General features: G+C 32.2%; 1 protein-coding gene and 1 long non-coding RNA gene across 4 annotated transcripts in view; one reads left to right on the top strand and one right to left on the bottom strand.

Annotated features, from left to right (window-relative positions):
* The window catches only part of LOC307030058 (neural-cadherin-like), a 597,902-nt gene that overhangs the window by 237,168 nt on the left and 340,255 nt on the right, over positions 1-20,479 (bottom strand). The window contains 3 exon segments of the mRNA XM_079666281.1: positions 17,516-17,702; positions 17,824-17,901; positions 17,903-17,952. Coding sequence (XP_079522407.1) covers positions 17,516-17,702; positions 17,824-17,901; positions 17,903-17,952 — 315 coding nt within the window.
* Positions 13,423-15,956, top strand: LOC307030060. Of its 3 annotated transcripts, XR_013805517.1 has the most exons (4): positions 13,430-13,732; positions 15,255-15,341; positions 15,504-15,637; positions 15,762-15,956. It is a non-coding gene; the product is annotated as an uncharacterized lncRNA (long non-coding RNA). The 3 variants fall into 3 exon arrangements; XR_013805516.1 differs by having other exon boundaries at positions 13,428-13,732; positions 15,255-15,637; XR_013805515.1 differs by having other exon boundaries at positions 13,423-15,637.

The following is a 20,479-nucleotide window of genomic DNA, read 5'->3' as shown; positions in this document are numbered from 1 at the left end:
ACAGCATAATAAAAACTGGATTAACGCTCTAATATTAACTTTATCTAAATCCTTCCTGCAATCATTTGTTTACATTTTCCCATGATAGCGTTTGGTTCAATAACCGGTGAACTCTTCTTTGAAGTGCCACTGCACATTATATCTCAAATAACTAGAGAATATAAAAGTCTGCGTGGCTGAGATTCTTGTTTACATTCATTTGATTAAGATTGAGTATGTTTCCATTTGCATTGGTAGCAACTGCATTAAAGGTAATTGCTTCAACTGCAATGTCTTAAGTTAACGACTGCGGTTTGTTTTGACTCATTTTGAAAGCCCTTCCAATGAATGGGTTCAATACTAACAGGTGAATACAATCAAGCATACAGCCATGCATAATGCTTAGTTTAGAAAATCCGTTGCAGTAGAATATGTTGTAAGAATATTTCAATGACATCACATGTGGCTTGTCAAATTCATTATGGTTTAACTGTCAAAGTACTTTCACACCAGTTTATTTCCAACTTAGGAGCAATGGCAGTTGGGTGGAGCCAGTAGGCCACACTAGCCATGGATTTGACTATAGCTAACTAGAGTTCCAATATGCCCATAAAACTATTATTATGTACCATAAATATTAAGTACAATGTTTGTGAGGAGCCTCCTGACTTCAATTTACTTGTGGCACCCAAACCTTTACTTTTGTTAAAAGACGTTATTTTTGTATTGCCTATTCAATCCAAGAACCCCCAGGTGTGCTCTTATGTGCAATGCCTTGTCTTTTATGCTGCAGTAACGTAAACATTTCCCAAATTGGGATCAATAAATACATCTTATCTTATCTTATCAGTGATAGGGAATACATCACTGTTCTTCCTCTATTCTTAGTGAATAATGATCTTAAGAGCAGCTTCAGTGTTTTTGGTTAAATCTATGTCCAATTACGTTTCAAAAAACCTTGTTATTGATCATTATTAGCAACTTGGTGGCTAACCTAGGTTAGCTTATTGATGAATGTTGGTCGACATATTCCCATGTAGCTCTTAAAACTGACCTAGTGTCATTTCTGATGGTGCTTGATGCCATCCCAAATTCTCAGACAGGTGCAAATCAGACCCTGATTGACTCCCTAGTCCTAAAGTATTTTTGGTTCCACCTGAACCCTAGGATCCCACCTGTTGTTATGGTCTGTTTAACATTACGTGTTTTAGCCATTCAATCCAAGAAAACATGGCCTTGATCAGACAGTGCTCATTATTTGTCATGATCCTAGTTTTCTGGATTCATTTGAAAAGTGTTCTCCCCCTGTGTCTTTTTATTTCCTGTCTCTGTGTGTTTTCCCGCCTATTTTTATTATTTGTCCAGACATGTTTAGTTCACATTGGCCCTGCAACCACCTGATCTTCTGTACACTGGCAAGTCATCTCCTTGTTGGTTCTGCTTGTATTTAAATCCAGTTCTTTCGTTGGATTCTTGTTTGTGTTCAGCAGAAATTCTGTTCTGTTTTCCCTTGCCTTGCCTGGACCAAGCCTTACATAAAGATAGTTTCTGTTAAGAGAAGCTGTCTGTTGCATTTTGAACCAACCTTCTGTGTTCTGTGACTGTGTGTGTGCAGGTGTGTGTTTCGAAAAAAAAAAAAAAAGAGGTGAAAAACCTAAGAGGTACGACGCTGGAAGAACAGATGTACGCAAAAGTACACTGCTTACACCTTGGCATCGAGCAATAGTAATTATGATTCCAGAAAACAATCAGTCAATGTTACAGTATGTTATTATGCTAGATGCAACATAACTGCAAATCTAACTTTAATAGCATTCTATTTGTCATCCATCACCATGGCAACAAGTAGACTTTGAAGATGAAATAATAAGTGGATAAGCCATGCTGTTCCAATCAGCAAAAGAGATCAATACTTCATTATTGCCTCTGTTGGTGGAAATTGTTTAGGTACAGCATGGTAGATCATTTCAATTGAAGAAAATGAGAACACAATAAAGTAATACAGAACAACTTCAGAAATGACAATAATAACCTGAATGTATTTTAGCATTTTACTTGGCATTAAAGATGGAATACATGCATCATGAACAATCACAGAGGAGAGGTTATTTGTATGACTCAAGGGATGATACCACGCTTTGATCTTATATTATTTACATTAACTTGGGTTTTGGTCTTTTTGGGATCGGACACAGACTTTTTGACTCTCCTCTGTAGCACTTCAAATGTCTAGTCTAGATTGATGGAATCCTTCTTCACTAATTAGAATAATCTGGTTGGTTGTATTAGGTCAGAAGAACATTACATGCCTTAAAGCCAGTGTTGGGCAAGTTGCTTTTAAAAAGTAACTAGTAATAGTTATAGTTACTGCTCTCAAAAAGTAACTAGTTACGTTATTAGTTACTAAATTATAAAAGTAACTAGTAACAAGTTACTTTACTATGGAAGCCCATTTCCGCCACTTGAAAAAAATAAAATCCCCATGTAAAGTCATAATTATGAGATAAAAAAGTCAAAATTATGAGATAAAAAGTCATAATAATGAGATAAAAAGTCATAATTATGAGATAAAAAGTCATATTAATGAGATAAAAAGTCATAATTATGAGATAAAAAGTCATAATAATGAGATAAGAAAGTCGAAATAATGAGATGAAAAGTCATAATTATGAGATAGAAAAGTCAAAATTATGAGATAAAAAGTCATAATTACGAGATAAGAAAGTCGAAATAATGAGATAAAAAGTCATAATTATGAGATAAGAATGTGGAAATAATGAGATAAAAAGTCATAATTATGAGATAAGAAAGTCGAAATAATGAGATAAAAAGTCATAATTATGAGATAACAAGTGCGCATGCGCTGCAGTGGCGCTGTCTTCAAAGGTCCCTTCATCACCTTGCTGCTCTCCACCATGCAAACGGCATCTATTCCTCAATAAGGTAACTATTACAGGTGACTTTTGTAAATGTTAGATGTTACATATAGCCTATATTGCAGCTAAACTACAACAATGCAGTTCATAGCTTTGACATGACCTGTTATGAACTATAATATATATGCCTGTAGTTTTGTGGTAACGTTCACGCCACTAACAATAGTGTAGGCATACTGCTGCTATGAGTTGCTAGCCTAACTCTAACCCGTGAACGTTACCACAAAACTAAAGACAATATTATTGTTCATAACAGGTAATGTCAAAGCTATGAAGTGCATTGTTGTTTAGCTGCAATATAGGCTACATCTAACATTTACAAAAGTCACCTGTAATAGTTACCTTATGTAGCTGACGCTCAAAGGTCCCTTATTATTGTTTTGTCCTTTTTGAAGAGTGTTTAATGTATGCTTGAACTTTGTTTTATTTTGTAAAAATGATAAGAGTTGTCTTTCCGGAAGTCATGTGACCTCTTGCCCCGGATGTTTATATTGTGTTTGTGTGCGTTAAAAGTGTCAACGATGTGATAACGTAATTCTACTGCTGGTCTACTAGGCAAACACGTTTTCACGGTGTTTCATGATTGTGCAAAGAAGAGAATAAACGTGATTGTGGACATCAGTTCGATGCGTACTGTTCTTTCAAGACCAGAGTAGTTACACCTTATTTAGGACTAGATGCCGTTTGCATGGTGGAGAGCAGCAAGGTGATGAAGGGACCTTTGAAGACAGCGCCACTGCAGCGCATGTGCACTTCTTATCTCATAATTATGACTTTTTATCTCATTATTCCGACTTTCTTATCTCATAATTATGACTTTATCTCATTATTATGACTTTATCTCATTATTTCAACTTTCTTATCTCATAATTATGATTTTTTATCTCATTATTATGACTTTATCTCATTATTATGACTTTTTATCTCATTATTTCGACTTTCTTATCTCCTAATTATGACTTTTTATCTCAAAATTATGACTTTATCTCATTATGACTTTTTATCTCATTATTTCGACTTTCTTTTCAAATAATTATGACTTTTTATCTCAAAATTATGACTTTTTATCTAATTATTATGACTTTTTATCTCATTATTATGACTTTCTATCTCATAATTATGACTTTATCTAATTATTATGACTTTTTATCTCATTATTATGACTTTCTATCTCATAATTATGATTTTATCTCATTATTATGATTTTATCTCATTATTTCGACTTTCTTATCTCATAATTATGACTTTATCTCATTATGACTTTTTATCTCATTATTTCGACTTTCTTTCCAAATAATTATGACTTTTTATCTCATAATTATGACTTTTTATCTCATAATTATGACTTTATCTCATTATTTCGACTTTCTTATCTCATAATTATGACTTTATCTCATTATGACTTTTTATCTCATTATTTCGACTTTCTTATCTCATAATTATGACTTTATCTCATTATGACTTTTTATCTCATTATTTCGACTTTCTTTTCAAATAATTATGACTTTTTATCTCATAATTATGACTTTTTATCTCATAATTATGACTTTATCTCATTATTTCGACTTTCTTATCTCATTATTATGACTTTTTATCTCATAATTATGATTTTATCTCATTATTATGATTTTATCTCATTATTTCGACTTTCTTATCTCATAATTATGACTTTATCTCATTATGACTTTTTATCTCATTATTTCGACTTTCTTATCTCATAATTATGACTTTATCTCATTATGACTTTTTATCTCATTATTTCGACTTTCTTTTCAAATAATTATGACTTTTTATCTCATAATTATGACTTTTTATCTCAAAATTATGACTTTATCTCATTATGACTTTTTATCTCATTATTTCGACTTTCTTTTCAAATAATTATGACTTTTTATCTCAAAATTATGACTTTATCTCATTATGACTTTTTATCTCATTATTTCGACTTTCTTTTCAAATAATTATGACTTTTTATCTCAAAATTATGACTTTTTATCTCATAATTATGACTTTATCTCATTATTATGACTTTTTATCTCATTATTTCGACTTTCTTTTCAAATAATTATGACTTTTTATCTCAAAATTATGACATTCTATCTCATAATTATGACTTTATCTCATTATTATGATTTTATCTCATTATTTCGACTTTCTTATCTCATAATTATGACTTTATCTCATTATGACTTTTTATCTCATTATTTCGACTTTCTTTTCAAATAATTATGAATTTTTATCTCATAATTATGACTTTTTATCTCAAAATTATGACTTTATCTCATTATGACTTTTTATCTCATTATTTCGACTTTCTTTTCAAATAATTATGACTTTTTATCTCAAAATTATGACTTTATCTCATTATGACTTTTTATCTCATTATTTCGACTTTCTTTTCAAATAATTATGACTTTTTATCTCAAAATTATGACTTTTTATCTCATAATTATGACTTTATCTCATTATTATGACTTTTTATCTCATTATTTCGACTTTCTTTTCAAATAATTATGACTTTTTATCTCATAATTATGACTTTTTATCTCAAAATTATGACTTTATCTCATTATGACTTTTTATCTCATTATTTCGACTTTCTTTTCAAATAATTATGACTTTTTATCTCAAAATTATGACTTTTTATCTCATAATTATGACTTTATCTCATTATTATGACTTTTTATCTCATAATTATGACTTTATCTAATTATTATGACTTTTTATCTCATTATTATGACTTTCTATCTCATAATTATGACTTTATCTAATTATTATGACTTTTTATCTCATTATTATGACTTTCTATCTCATAATTATGATTTTATCTCATTATTATGATTTTATCTCATTATTTCGACTTTCTTATCTCATAATTATGACTTTATCTCATTATGACTTTTTATCTCATTATTTCGACTTTCTTTTCAAATAATTATGACTTTTTATCTCATAATTATGACTTTATCTCATTATTTCGACTTTCTTATCTCATTATTATGACTTTTTATCTCATAATTATGATTTTATCTCATTATTATGATTTTATCTCATTATTTCGACTTTCTTATCTCATAATTATGACTTTATCTCATGACTTTTTATCTCATTATTTCGACTTTCTTATCTCATAATTATGACTTTATCTCATTATGACTTTTTATCTCATTATTTCGACTTTCTTTTCAAATAATTATGACTTTTTATCTCATAATTATGACTTTTTATCTCAAAATTATGACTTTATCTCATTATGACTTTTTATCTCATTATTTCGACTTTCTTTTCAAATAATTATGACTTTTTATCTCAAAATTATGACTTTTTATCTCATAATTATGACTTTATCTCATTATTATGATTTTATCTCATTATTTCGACTTTCTTATCTCATAATTATGACTTTATCTCGTTATGACTTTTTATCTCATTATTTCGACTTTCTTTTCAAATAATTATGACTTTTTATCTCAAAATTATGACTTTCTATCTCATAATTATGATTTTATCTCATTATTATGACTTTTTATCTCATTATTTCGACTTTCTTATCTCATTATTATGACTTTTTATCTCATAATTATGACTTTTCTCTCATTATTTCGACTTTCTTATCTCATAATTATGACTTTTTATCTCATAATTATGACTTTCTATCTCATAATTATGACTTTTTATCTCAAAATTATGACTTTATCTCATTATGACTTTTTATCTCATTATTTCGACTTTCTTTTCAAATAATTATGACTTTTTATCTCCAAATTATGACTTTTTATCTCATAATTATGACTTTATCTCATTATTATGACTTTTTATCTCATTATTATGACATTCTATCTCATAATTATGACTTTATCTCATTATTATGATTTTATCTCATTATTTCGACTTTCTTATCTCATAATTATGACTTTATCTCATTATGACTTTTTATCTCATTATTTCGACTTTCTTTTCAAATAATTATGAATTTTTATCTCATAATTATGACTTTTTATCTCAAAATTATGACTTTATCTCATTATGACTTTTTATCTCATTATTTCGACTTTCTTTTCAAATAATTATGACTTTTTATCTCAAAATTATGACTTTATCTCATTATGACTTTTTATCTCATTATTTCGACTTTCTTTTCAAATAATTATGACTTTTTATCTCAAAATTATGACTTTTTATCTCATAATTATGACTTTATCTCATTATTATGACTTTTTATCTCATTATTTCGACTTTCTTTTCAAATAATTATGACTTTTTATCTCATAATTATGACTTTTTATCTCAAAATTATGACTTTATCTCATTATGACTTTTTATCTCATTATTTCGACTTTCTTTTCAAATAATTATGACTTTTTATCTCAAAATTATGACTTTTTATCTCATAATTATGACTTTATCTCATTATTATGACTTTTTATCTCATAATTATGACTTTATCTAATTATTATGACTTTTTATCTCATTATTATGACTTTCTATCTCATAATTATGATTTTATCTCATTATTATGATTTTATCTCATTATTTCGACTTTCTTATCTCATAATTATGACTTTATCTCATTATGACTTTTTATCTCATTATTTCGACTTTCTTTTCAAATAATTATGACTTTTTATCTCATAATTATGACTTTATCTCATTATTTCGACTTTCTTATCTCATTATTATGACTTTTTATCTCATAATTATGATTTTATCTCATTATTATGATTTTATCTCATTATTTCGACTTTCTTATCTCATAATTATGACTTTATCTCATGACTTTTTATCTCATTATTTCGACTTTCTTATCTCATAATTATGACTTTATCTCATTATGACTTTTTATCTCATTATTTCGACTTTCTTTTCAAATAATTATGACTTTTTATCTCATAATTATGACTTTTTATCTCAAAATTATGACTTTATCTCATTATGACTTTTTATCTCATTATTTCGACTTTCTTTTCAAATAATTATGACTTTTTATCTCAAAATTATGACTTTTTATCTCATAATTATGACTTTATCTCATTATTATGATTTTATCTCATTATTTCGACTTTCTTATCTCATAATTATGACTTTATCTCGTTATGACTTTTTATCTCATTATTTCGACTTTCTTTTCAAATAATTATGACTTTTTATCTCAAAATTATGACTTTCTATCTCATAATTATGATTTTATCTCATTATTATGACTTTTTATCTCATTATTTCGACTTTCTTATCTCATTATTATGACTTTTTATCTCATAATTATGACTTTTTCTCTCATTATTTCGACTTTCTTATCTCATAATTATGACTTTTTATCTCATAATTATGACTTTCTATCTCATAATTATGACTTTTTATCTCAAAATTATGACTTTATCTCATTATGACTTTTTATCTCATTATTTCGACTTTCTTTTCAAATAATTATGACTTTTTATCTCAAAATTATGACTTTTTATCTCATAATTATGACTTTATCTCATTATTATGACTTTTTATCTCATTATTATGACATTCTATCTCATAATTATGACTTTATCTCATTATTATGATTTTATCTCATTATTTCGACTTTCTTTTCAAATAATTATGACTTTTTATCTCAAAATTATGATTTTTTATCTCAAAATTATGACTTTATCTCATTATGACTTTTTATCTCATTATTTCGACTTTCTTTTCAAATAATTATGACTTTTTATCTCAAAATTATGACTTTTTATCTCATAATTATGACTTTATCTCATTATTATGACTTTTTATCTCATAATTATGACTTTATCTAATTATTATGACTTTTTATCTCATTATTATGACTTTCTATCTCATAATTATGATTTTATCTCATTATTATGATTTTATCTCATTATTTCGACTTTCTTATCTCATAATTATGACTTTATCTCATTATGACTTTTTATCTCATTATTTCGACTTTCTTTTCAAATAATTATGACTTTTTATCTCATAATTATGACTTTATCTCATTATTTCGACTTTCTTATCTCATTATTATGACTTTTTATCTCATAATTATGATTTTATCTCATTATTATGATTTTATCTCATTATTTCGACTTTCTTATCTCATAATTATGACTTTATCTCATTATGACTTTTTATCTCATTATTTCGACTTTCTTATCTCATAATTATGACTTTCTCATTATGACTTTTTATCTCATTATTTCGACTTTCTTTTCAAAAAATTATGACTTTTTATCTCATAATTATGACTTTTTATCTCATAATTATGACTTTTTATCTCAAAATTATGACTTTATCTCATTATGACTTTTTATCTCATTATTTCGACTTTCTTTTCAAATAATTATGACTTTTTATCTCAAAATTATGACTTTTTATCTCATAATTATGACTTTATCTCATTATTATGACTTTTTATCTCATTATTATGACATTCTATCTCATAATTATGACTTTATCTCATTATTATGATTTTATCTCATTATTTCGACTTTCTTATCTCATAATTATGACTTTATCTCATTATGACTTTTTATCTCATTATTTCGACTTTCTTTTCAAATAATTATGACTTTTTATCTCAAAATTATGACTTTTTATCTCATAATTATGACTTTATCTCATTATTATGACTTTTTATCTCATAATTATGATTTTATCTCATTATTATGACTTTCTCATTATTATGACTTTCTATCTCATAATTATGACTTTATCTAATTATTATGACTTTTTATCTCATTATTATGACTTTCTATCTCATAATTATGATTTTATCTCATTATTATGATTTTATCTCATTATTTCGACTTTCTTATCTCATAATTATGACTTTATCTCATTATGACTTTTTATCTCATTATTTCGACTTTCTTTTCAAATAATTATGACTTTTTATCTCATAATTATGACTTTTTATCTCATAATTATGACTTTATCTCATTATTTCGACTTTCTTATCTCATTATGACTTTTTATCTCATAATTATGATTTTATCTCATTATTATGATTTTATCTCATTATTTCGACTTTCTTATCTCATAATTATGACTTTATCTCATTATGACTTTTTATCTCATTATTTCGACTTTCTTATCTCATTATTATGACTTTTTATCTCATTATTTCGACTTTCTTTTCAAATAATTATGACTTTTTATCTCATAATTATGACTTTTTATCTCAAAATTATGACTTTAACTCATTATTATGACTTTTTATCTCAAAATTATGACTTTTTATCTCATAATTATGACTTTTTATCTCAAAATTATGACTTTATCTCATTATGACTTTTTATCTCATTATTTCGACTTTCTTTTCAAATAATTATGACTTTATATCTCATAATTATGACTTTTTATCTCATAATTATGACTTTATCTAATTATTATGACTTTTTATCTCATAATTATGACTTTATCTAATTATTATGACTTTTTATCTCATTATTATGACTTTATCTAATTATTATGACTTTTTATCTCATTATTATGACTTTATCTCATTATTATGACTTTCTATCTCATAATTATGATTTTATCTCATTATTATGACTTTTTATCTCATTATTATTACTTTATCTAATTATGACTTTTTATCTCATTATTATGACTTTTTATCTCATTATTATGACTTTTTATCTCAAAATTATGACTTTTTATCTCATTATTTCGACTTTCTTTTCAAATAATTATGACTTTTTATCTCAAAATTATGACTTTTTATCTCATAATTATGACTTTTTATCTCATTATGACTTTATCTCATTATTATGATTTTATCTCATTATTATGACTTTTATCTCATTATTATGACTTTTTATCTCATAATTATGACTTTTTATCTCATTATTATTACTTTATCTAATTATGACTTTTTATCTCATTATTATGACTTTTTATCTCATTATTATGACTTTTTATCTCAAAATTATGACTTTTTATCTCATTATTTCGACTTTCTTTTCAAATAATTATGACTTTTTATCTCAAAATTATGACTTTTTATCTCATAATTATGACTTTTTATCTCATTATGACTTTATCTCATTATTATGATTTTATCTCATTATTATGACTTTTATCTCATAATTATGACTTTCTATCTCATAATTATGATTTTATCTCATTATTATGACTTTTATCTCATTATTATGACTTTATATCTCATTATTATGACTTTTTATCTCATAATTATGACTTTTTATCTCATTATTTCGACTTTCTTATCTCATAATTATGACTTTTTATCTCATTATTTCGACTTTCTTATCTCATAATGACTTTTTATCTCATAATTATGATTTTATCTCATTATTATGACTTTATCTCATTATGACTTTTTATCTCATTATTTTGACTTTCTTTTCAAATAATTATGACTTTTTATCTCATTATTATGACTTTTTATCTCATAATTATGACTTTTTATCTCATTATTTCGACTTTCTTATCTCATAATTATGACTTTTTATCTCATTATTTCGACTTTCTTATCTCATAATGACTTTTTATCTCATAATTATGATTTTATCTCATTATTATGACTTTATCTCATTATGACTTTTTATCTCATTATTTCGACTTTCTTTTCAAATAATTATGACTTTTTATCTCATTATTATGACTTTTTATCTCAAAATTATGACTTTTTATCTCATAATTATGACTTTATCTCATTATGACTTTTTATCTCATTATTTTGACTTTCTCTCATAATTATGACTTTTTATCTAAAAATTATGACTTTTTATCTCATAATTATGACTTTATCTCATTATGACTTTTTATCTCATTATTATGACTTTTTATCTCATTATTTCGACTTTCTTTTCAAATAATTATGACTTTTTATCTCATAATTATGACTTTTTATCTCAAAATTATGACTTTATCTCATTATGACTTTTTATCTCATTATTTCGACTTTCTTTTCAAATAATTATGACTTTTTATCTCAAAATTATGACTTTTTATCTCATTATTATGACTTTATCTAATTATTATGACTTTTTATCTCATTATTATGACTTTCTATCTCATAATTATGATTTTATCTCATTATTATGATTTTATCTCATTATTTCGACTTTCTTATCTCATAATTATGACTTTATCTCATTATGACTTTTTATCTCATTATTTCGACTTTCTTTTCAAATAATTATGACTTTTTATCTCAAAATGATGACTTTTTATCTCATAATTATGACTTTATCTAATTATTATGACTTTTTATCTCATAATTATGACTGTATCTAATTATTATGACTTTTTATCTCATTATTATGACTTTTTATCTCATTATTTCGACTTTCTTATCTCATTATTATGACTTTATCTAATTATGACTTTTTATCTCATTATTTCGACTTTCTTTTCAAATAATTATGACTTTTTATCTCAAAATTATGACTTTTTATCTCAAAATTATGACTTTTTATCTCATAATTATGACTTTTTATCTCAAAATTATGACTTTATCTCATTATGACTTTTTATCTCATTATTTCGACTTTCTTTTCAAATAATTATGACTTCTTATCTCAAAATTATTACTTTTTATCTCATAATTATGATCTTATCTCATTATTATGACTTTTTATCTCATTATTTCGACTTTCTTATCTCATAATGACTTTTTATCTCATAATTATGATTTTATCTCATTATTATGACTTTATCTCATTATGACTTTTTATCTCATTATTTCGACTTTTTTTTCAAATAATTATGACTTTTTATCTCAAAATTATGACTTTTTATCTCATAATTATGACTTTCTTATCTCATTATTATGACTTTTTATCTCATAATTATGACTTTTTATCTCATTATTTCGACTTTCTTATCTCATAATGACTTTTTATCTCATTATGACTTTCTATCTCATAATTATGATTTTATCTCATTATTATGACTTTTTATCTCATTATTTCGACTTTCTTATCTCATTATTATGACTTTTTATCTCATAATTATGACTTTTTATCTCATTATTTTTCGACTTTCTTATCTCATTCTTATGACTTTTTATCTTATAATTATGACTTTTTATCTCATTATTTCGACTTTCTTATCTCATAATGACTTTTTATCTCATTATTATGACTTTCTATCTCATAATTATGATTTTATCTCATTATTATGACTTTTTATCTCATTATTTCGACTTTCTTATCTTATAATTATGACTTTTTATCTAATAATTTCGACTTTCTTTTCTCATAATTATGACTTTTTATCTCATTATTATGACTTTTTATCTCATTATTTTGACTTTCTTATCTCATAATTATGACTTTTTATCTCATTATTTAGACTTTTTTATCTAATTATTATGACTTTTGACTCATTATTTCGACTTTTTTATCTAATAATTATGACTTGTGACGACCCCTCCACACCACGTGGGGTGCCGTCTGGATGTGTGTGTGTTTGTGTTTGATTGCAGGTTCAAGCTGCACCTGTGGGCGAGCTGCATGAAGCTTGATGAACTACACCTGGCCGGAAGCCTTCAAGACGAGCCCAGCCGGTTAAGTCTGTCTCACTCCTCTGGGCACTCACGCCGGGCTAGCTTCGGGGATCTGTTGCTGGTGCTGCTGGATCATTGTCTGGCATTTAATATAAACGTCTTCTTTATTTACAACCCTCGTCTCGCCTCCCTGCTTTTTGTTACAGCCCAGGAGCCGGGTTGTAACAGATGGGGGCTCGTTGCTTTGGACCTGGGAAACGTGTGCAAACTGGATGTCCGTTTTAGGGACGGATTTCGCGCAGCTGCTGTTGTCATTGAGTGCAGCTGATTGTTTGGGAGTAGCGTTACGGGGGTGAGTGTTTTGCAGTTTTAATTCACAGGGATTGTATGGCAGCGAGTACGAACACAGTATTAGTTACCGTGGTATCTGTCCCTGTTAGGTATAGTACGGTCTCCCTTGGAGGTCGTAGGGGGGGCTGTTAGTGCGGTTTGAAAGTGGTTAGAGCTATTAGCTCGGGAGCACGCCGAGGCTGCAGGTGGAGTTGCCGGTTTTCTGGTCGCTTCGTCGAGCTTACGGTATTTAGTGCGTAAGTACCCGCCATAACTAGCACCTGAAGACTAGCGGGGAGTTTAGCCAGGTACTGTGAGGCAGTTAGAGGGACAGGCTGCGGTAGCGTGAAGGCTGTGTAGTAGCGTTAACGTGCATACAGTGTGCTATGATGGACAGTTTGGAGGAGTTTGTGAAGGCGCCTACAGAGGAGCTACTGCAGGGTTTCTCACGTGAGCAGCTGGTCAGTGTTGCTGAACATTTTCATCTGGATGTTGGGGATAAAAGCATGAAGGAAAACATAAGAGGAATTGTTAGAGAAAATCTGTTCGAGCAAGGTGCTTTCAAAGGGGGGAAAGATGCTGTAGATCCTGGCAGAGACAGTGTCAACATGTCTGGTTGCCGTGATACGGACCTAACTTTTGAGCAGAGAGAGAGACTGTTGGTGTTGCAGCTGGAAATTAAGAGGCTTGAGTTAGAGGAGCGGAGGTTGGGTTTTCCTGTTGGTGGTGCAAGTCAGGCCTCTAATTTCCCTGGTGGAGCTGCTCCTTTTGACGTTGCCGGTAATCTGCAGGTTGTGCCTTAATTCAATGAGCGGGATCCAGATACATTTTTCTCCTTATTTGAGGAGGTGGCTTAGAGAAGAGAGTGGTCAGAGGCTAATAGCACCTTATTACTGCAATGTGTGCTAACAGGTAGGGCCCGGGAAGCTTATTCTGCTTTAACGGTGGCGGACAGCAAAGTGTATGTGATGGTTAAAACTGCTGTGTTGAAGGCGTACGAGTTGGTCCCGGAGGCCTATCGGCAGAGGTTTTGGTCCTGGCAGATGTCTAGCAGGCAGACACATGTGGAGTTTGCCAGGGATCTGGTTACCTCTTTCGGTAGGTGGTGTAACTCGTTGAAAGTGGATACGTATGTCGCATTATGTGAGTTGATGGTGTTGGGGCAATTAAAAAATTCTGTACCCAGCCACATTGCGGTTTATATCAGCGAGCGTAAGGTGAAAACTGCTGCAGAGGCTGCTGCTCTGGCAGATGATTATGTGCTAACGCACAGGGGCGGCCGCGACTTCAGGGTCCAGGATGAAGGGGGTATGTATCGCGCAGCAGGGAGATGGAAAGAGAAAGCTAATCCGCACTGGGGTGAGCGTGAGATGCGAGGTCAGCCACAGGGTGATTCGGAAATCTTTCATTTCTGCAGGGAGAGAGGGCACTGGAAGGGTGACTGTCCCAAAGCTAAGGCTAGCAGGGGGAACCGCGTAGGCCAGGTTAACTCTGCTGCTTGTGCTGTGTCTGTGGTACCCTTACCTGTCACTTCTCCCCATCAGCAGGTTAGCGGGTTGAAGGAACCGGATTTCTCTGCGTTTCTGTCAAACGGATACGTGTCATTGGTGGGAAGTGATATAAGCGTGCCGGTAAAGATTTTGAGAGACACTGCATCATATGACTCATACATTCTGAGCTCTGTGTTACCGTTTTCGGACAAATCTGGAACTGGGGATTTTGTCCGGATGCGAGGTGTGAATGTTGTGACTGTTCATCTGCATTCTGTTATGCTTAACTCGGGTCTGGTGCAGGGTGAGGTCGCCATGGGGGTCCGCCCTGTAATGCCGATTGGTGGACGTGATCCTGGGTAACGGCCTGGCTGGCAGCCGTGTGTGGGCTGAGGGTCCACCGCCTACCATGCAGTCATCGTCACATACTGTGAATGGTAAGGCAGAGGAGAAGGTCAAGTGCTCTCCTGCAGTGTTTGTGGCTGGTTCTGTGAAACGGGCTGTGAGCCGTGCACAAGAGGAATCTGAGCCGTCTGGATGCGTGTTTGTGTTTGATTGCAGGTTCCAGCTGCACCTGTGGACGAGCTGCATGAAGCTTGATGAGTTACACCTGGCCGGAAGCCTTCAAGACGAGCCCAGCCGGTTACGTCTGTCTCAGTCGTCTGGGCACTCACGCCGGGCCAGCTTCGGGGATCTGTTGCTGGTGCTGCTGGATCATTGTGTGGCATTTAATATAAACGTCTTCTTTATTTACAACCCTCGTCTCGCCTCCCTGCTTTTTGTTACAGCCCAGGAGCCGGGTTGTAACAGACTTTACATGGGGATTTTATTTTTTTCAAGTGGCGGAAATGGGCTTTCATACTTTACTTTAGTTTAAAAATAATAACAATAAAAATACAAGTTGTGTTGTTCTGTGGCACAGTAAGATAAAAGACAACTCCCCATCATTGTAGCTATCATTATGAAATGTAGTGAAACAATAAAACACAAAATATATGTTTAGACATTTTGATAGGCATCTTTATTGTAGCCTCAACAATCAAGTGGACAATGCTTTCTGTCCTGCACATAGTTTACATTTGACCGTAATATTTTTTGCATCCTTTAACCCCACAAATTGAAAATGGCGATTATATTTCCAAGTTGCAAATGCGCTGCTGCTCGCATCTGCCATTGTGTGTGTTCTGGTGGTGAGCGTTGCCGTGTGTGTTAGCATTAGCAAGTGTTCATGTGTGAATTTTCCCCATAAGGCAAGACCCGCCCAACTCTGTCTCTGATTACCCTGAAATGTTACCCCGCGTTAACCAATCATCACTCCTCTCTGGTTACTTTCACTTGTCCATGGTGCTGTGAGAGGACATCGCTGTATTCGCCTGTCAATTACATCCGCACGGAGATTCGGTTCAGTTCCATCACATAATGTAACGCAGTAACGCACCCATTTAAATCACAGTAACTATAACGGCGTTACTTAATGGGAATGGGAATAGGTAACTACTAACGCTATTAGTTACCGCAAAAAGTAGTTGCGTTACAGTAACGCGTTACTTTGTAAGTCCCAACACTGCTTAAAGCACAGTGGCAATTGTTTGGTGTAGGATGAAGATGGTGCTACAGCATATAACGATATTCAAGACAATTTTCCAATTCTGTAGCAAGAGTTTGTCGAAGGTCCTTTCCATGGACACAACAAGTTCTATTTCATTTTGTGTGAAAAAGACCTTGACTCAACATCATCTAACACATTTGGAAGGAAGCAGAATGCCAGGATCAGGTGAAAATCCTGGGCTGCTTTTTAAGATATTCAACACATCAAACATGGGTTTGATGTTTAAGTGTCAGCAGACGTTGTGTAGGCTACTATAGAAGTGGCTTTTGTTTTAGAAAGACATGGTCACATATTTTTGTGGTACAGGTAAAAACCTATTGAGAGTCATGGAAATATTGCATGTTTCCTTTGTTTTCACGAAGTTAAATCCATATGTTCCCTTCTGTGTACTGTTTCTAATGGATAACTACATTGCCATAGGACAGTAATGGCTTTACCTCGATACTTTGGGATTTTTCCAATTGCTATTCCTAACCCTAACTGGACGAACTGCAAGAACACCAGAGAAAACACAACCTGCCATTCAATTTGGCAGCACTGCGGCTGCCAAATTGAATTTATTGAAATATCCAATATCAACATAAGAGCTTGTGCCTCTGCGGGCATGCGCCGAATATCCAAATATTCGCTGCTGATTACTATCGAATATCCGGAGCCTGAAAATGTTTATCCGGGACATCCCTAGTGCAGTGTGAGCCTAACTTACCAGAGTTGGGTTGTCCATGTTTGCCAGGCCGAGCTGACTCCCAGCCGTCCACAGACTGAACCTCCAACAGGTAGGAGCTTTTGGTCTCGCGGTCAAACACAGTCTGAGAGTAGATGAATCCCAGCTCGGGGTCAATACGGAAGTACTGGTGGTCTCCACTGCGGTCCTCCAGCAGGGAATAGGAGATCTGTGGGAAGGGTGGGGGGAATGAGGAAGACATTACATATACTAACAGGCATATAGCAACTGACCTGTTACTGAATGAAAAAGCAACATTACAACTCTAAAGACAGTATGAGTGTTTTTACCTTGCCATTGAGACCCAAGTCGAGGTCAGCGGCTGAGACCTGGAAAACCAAGGTTCCTGATTCCGCCCCTTCAGTGACTGAAGGCCTCGTAGATGGAGGAAGTGAAAAATGGGACGTTGTCATTTACATCTAGAGAAGCAAAGAGGATAGAAGGAAAGAGTGCGTTTATGAACACAACAAACACTATACCAGGGGTCGGCAACCCCTGGCACGTGGCACCGTAACCAGTGGCACACTATGAATAAGTGGAATAGTTGTGCAATAATATTTAAATTGTATTTTCGGATCCTGAACGAGACCGCCGCCAGAGCGCATCTAGAAGGAAGCCATGGACGCAACGCAGCCCCGCTCTCTTTCACTCCAGGTGACTTTCTGTCGCTTTCCTCCGTGGTGCATTGCTGATCGTTTCACCACAGAGGAAAGCACTTCACAAATTGCAGTAGGCCTACCCATAAGGAGCTGTATAAATGCCGCAGTTTTTGCGTGGCTGTGTCTTCAGTTGAAAGCCCAGTGGCGATCTGCTCATCGAAATAATATCCTACAAAGGGGCGGACTGGCCATCTGTGTGTTGAATTTCCTGTCGGCTCCCAGACCGTAGTCGAGGAGGGCAGAAGCAACAAGCTTCAGGTTCAATAACCCACTTTAGCTTAAATGACTGGAGAGAGGCGAGCTCTTCTTGGGAGGCCGTTGCATTTATTTAGCTGTCCTTCTGTTTCACAAAATACATCACAGACCGCTGTTTTTCTGCTGCCTCGTTTCACTTCCAGAAACATACACGTTCCCTCACTGTCGCTCTGCCATCCACACACACACATGCACAAGCCACACCCCTCTCTCTCTCTCTCTCTCTCTCTCTTCTCTCTCTCTCTCTCTCTCTGGGACAGCGATCTCATCTCACTCTGCATGACCCTATATCATAACATGTGTGTTCTGGAGAATCACAGAACGGACGATTGTCCTTATTATGCCGTTTAAACCAATTATTTAAATGTGGTAAATGTGTAAGTGTCGTTGACAGGTCCACACACTACTTCCCCGCAGCGAGGCTCCCCTCGCCCTCCGGCTGATAGTTCACGAGCGTCACGAGCGTCAAGCTCCTCAACTCCCCCCCCCCCCCCCCCCACCCGTTGATAATTGTCGATCGTCGGCACGCTGATAAAAAAGGTTGCCGACCCCTGCACTATACCAATCAATTAGTTGTGTTGTATGTCTTGTGAATTTGATGGAAACATCATAAATGATTCATAGGGTTTTTTGGTAGGTTGCCTGAAGCACCAGGTGATAACCTCCAACCAAGCAGCATCCTAGCAAGCAATGGTTTAGGTAAGTAAATAAATAGATAAGCTGTTAGAAATAATATGCTCAGTAGGAACATGTTGTTATTATCTCAAAGATCCCAAGAGCACAATCAATGACATGTATTATTTTCTAGTTCCCTGCATTATATGTACTCTGTTTAGCCACACTTGACAGCTTGTGCATATCTTTTAAGGGTTATTTCAGTTCAATAAGTGTCTTTTGCCGACTGTTATTGCCTTTGTGAATACAACACTAACTTGCCGCACAATGCACGTCGGCCTTTGGACCAGTTTCTGGGTAAAATCAATTGCAAAGAGCCTTTTTCTTTCGCTGTACTGCATTGTCTTCCATTGCAATTTAATTGACTTTCCTGTTAATGATGTTTAAAGCCCATCAAGGGATCTCTCCCACATTTATGATCTTTTGACCCTGTATTATGTAACAAGACTCTTCAGAGATTCCGACTGAACACTTTTAGAAGTTCCTACTTAAATCAAAAGGAAATTGTACTTCTATGGTTTCAATACCAAAAAAAACATCCTTCATGTGAATATTAATTTAGAACTGGAGAGAAAAACACATGTCCTGATATTATTTATGTATATGACCTTTACGTTAGTTTGTCCTTTTATTGGATTTTAGTTTGTTTTATTCACATGTTGCCCTTTATAACTATTGTTTGAATATATGCTCTTCTTTAGCTCACTTAGATTGTAAACAAAAAGGTAAACCTTGCCTTTGTAATACTTTTCCGGAGTTGTGAATTAACAACTTGAGTATTGCAAACCGCTGAGCAGTGTTTTGGTTTCAGAACCTTTTGATCTCAAACATGATTTACTGGATCAATCTTTGTTTCATCGGTTACTTGACACCTCCACATCATGCAGAGATGTTTCTAGTCTTACTTAGTAAATTATGTTCTGATTACGTTTCCTTTGAAATAATTTTAATTTCCTTTTCTTAAGCCTTCTTAAAGTTGACTAGGAAGACTGTAAATACATTTAAAAGAAAAATAAAGGTATCAAACATAAAGGTTCTTATTGTTGGTGAATATTGGCAGCTTTAGGGTTCTCTATGATATTACCAATCAGCATCCAGGACTGTGTTTGATTTGGAGATTCTAAGCCTGGAGCCGTTGATAGAGTGAAATCAATATCCAATCTGTTAAGACCTGCCTACTGTGGGAAGCGTAATAATAAAAACAAAAACAAAAAAGCGATCAGTATTAGCACCATGGTGGCTAATTTTTGTAAATCCAAAAAGTATCTCTGAAAACTGACCTATTGACTTTTTGATTTTCCAAGCCCTGTTGGGATAACCCGGTTTCCAGAACCGAGATGTCAAAGTGGGTAGAAAC

The sequence above is a fragment of the Notothenia rossii genome, assembly GCF_949606895.1.
Source record: "Notothenia rossii genome assembly, chromosome: 2".
NCBI classification, from domain to species: Eukaryota; Metazoa; Chordata; class Actinopteri; order Perciformes; family Nototheniidae; genus Notothenia; species Notothenia rossii.
Note: the sequence above shows the minus strand (reverse complement) of the source record. Positions and strands in the feature narration are given on the sequence as shown.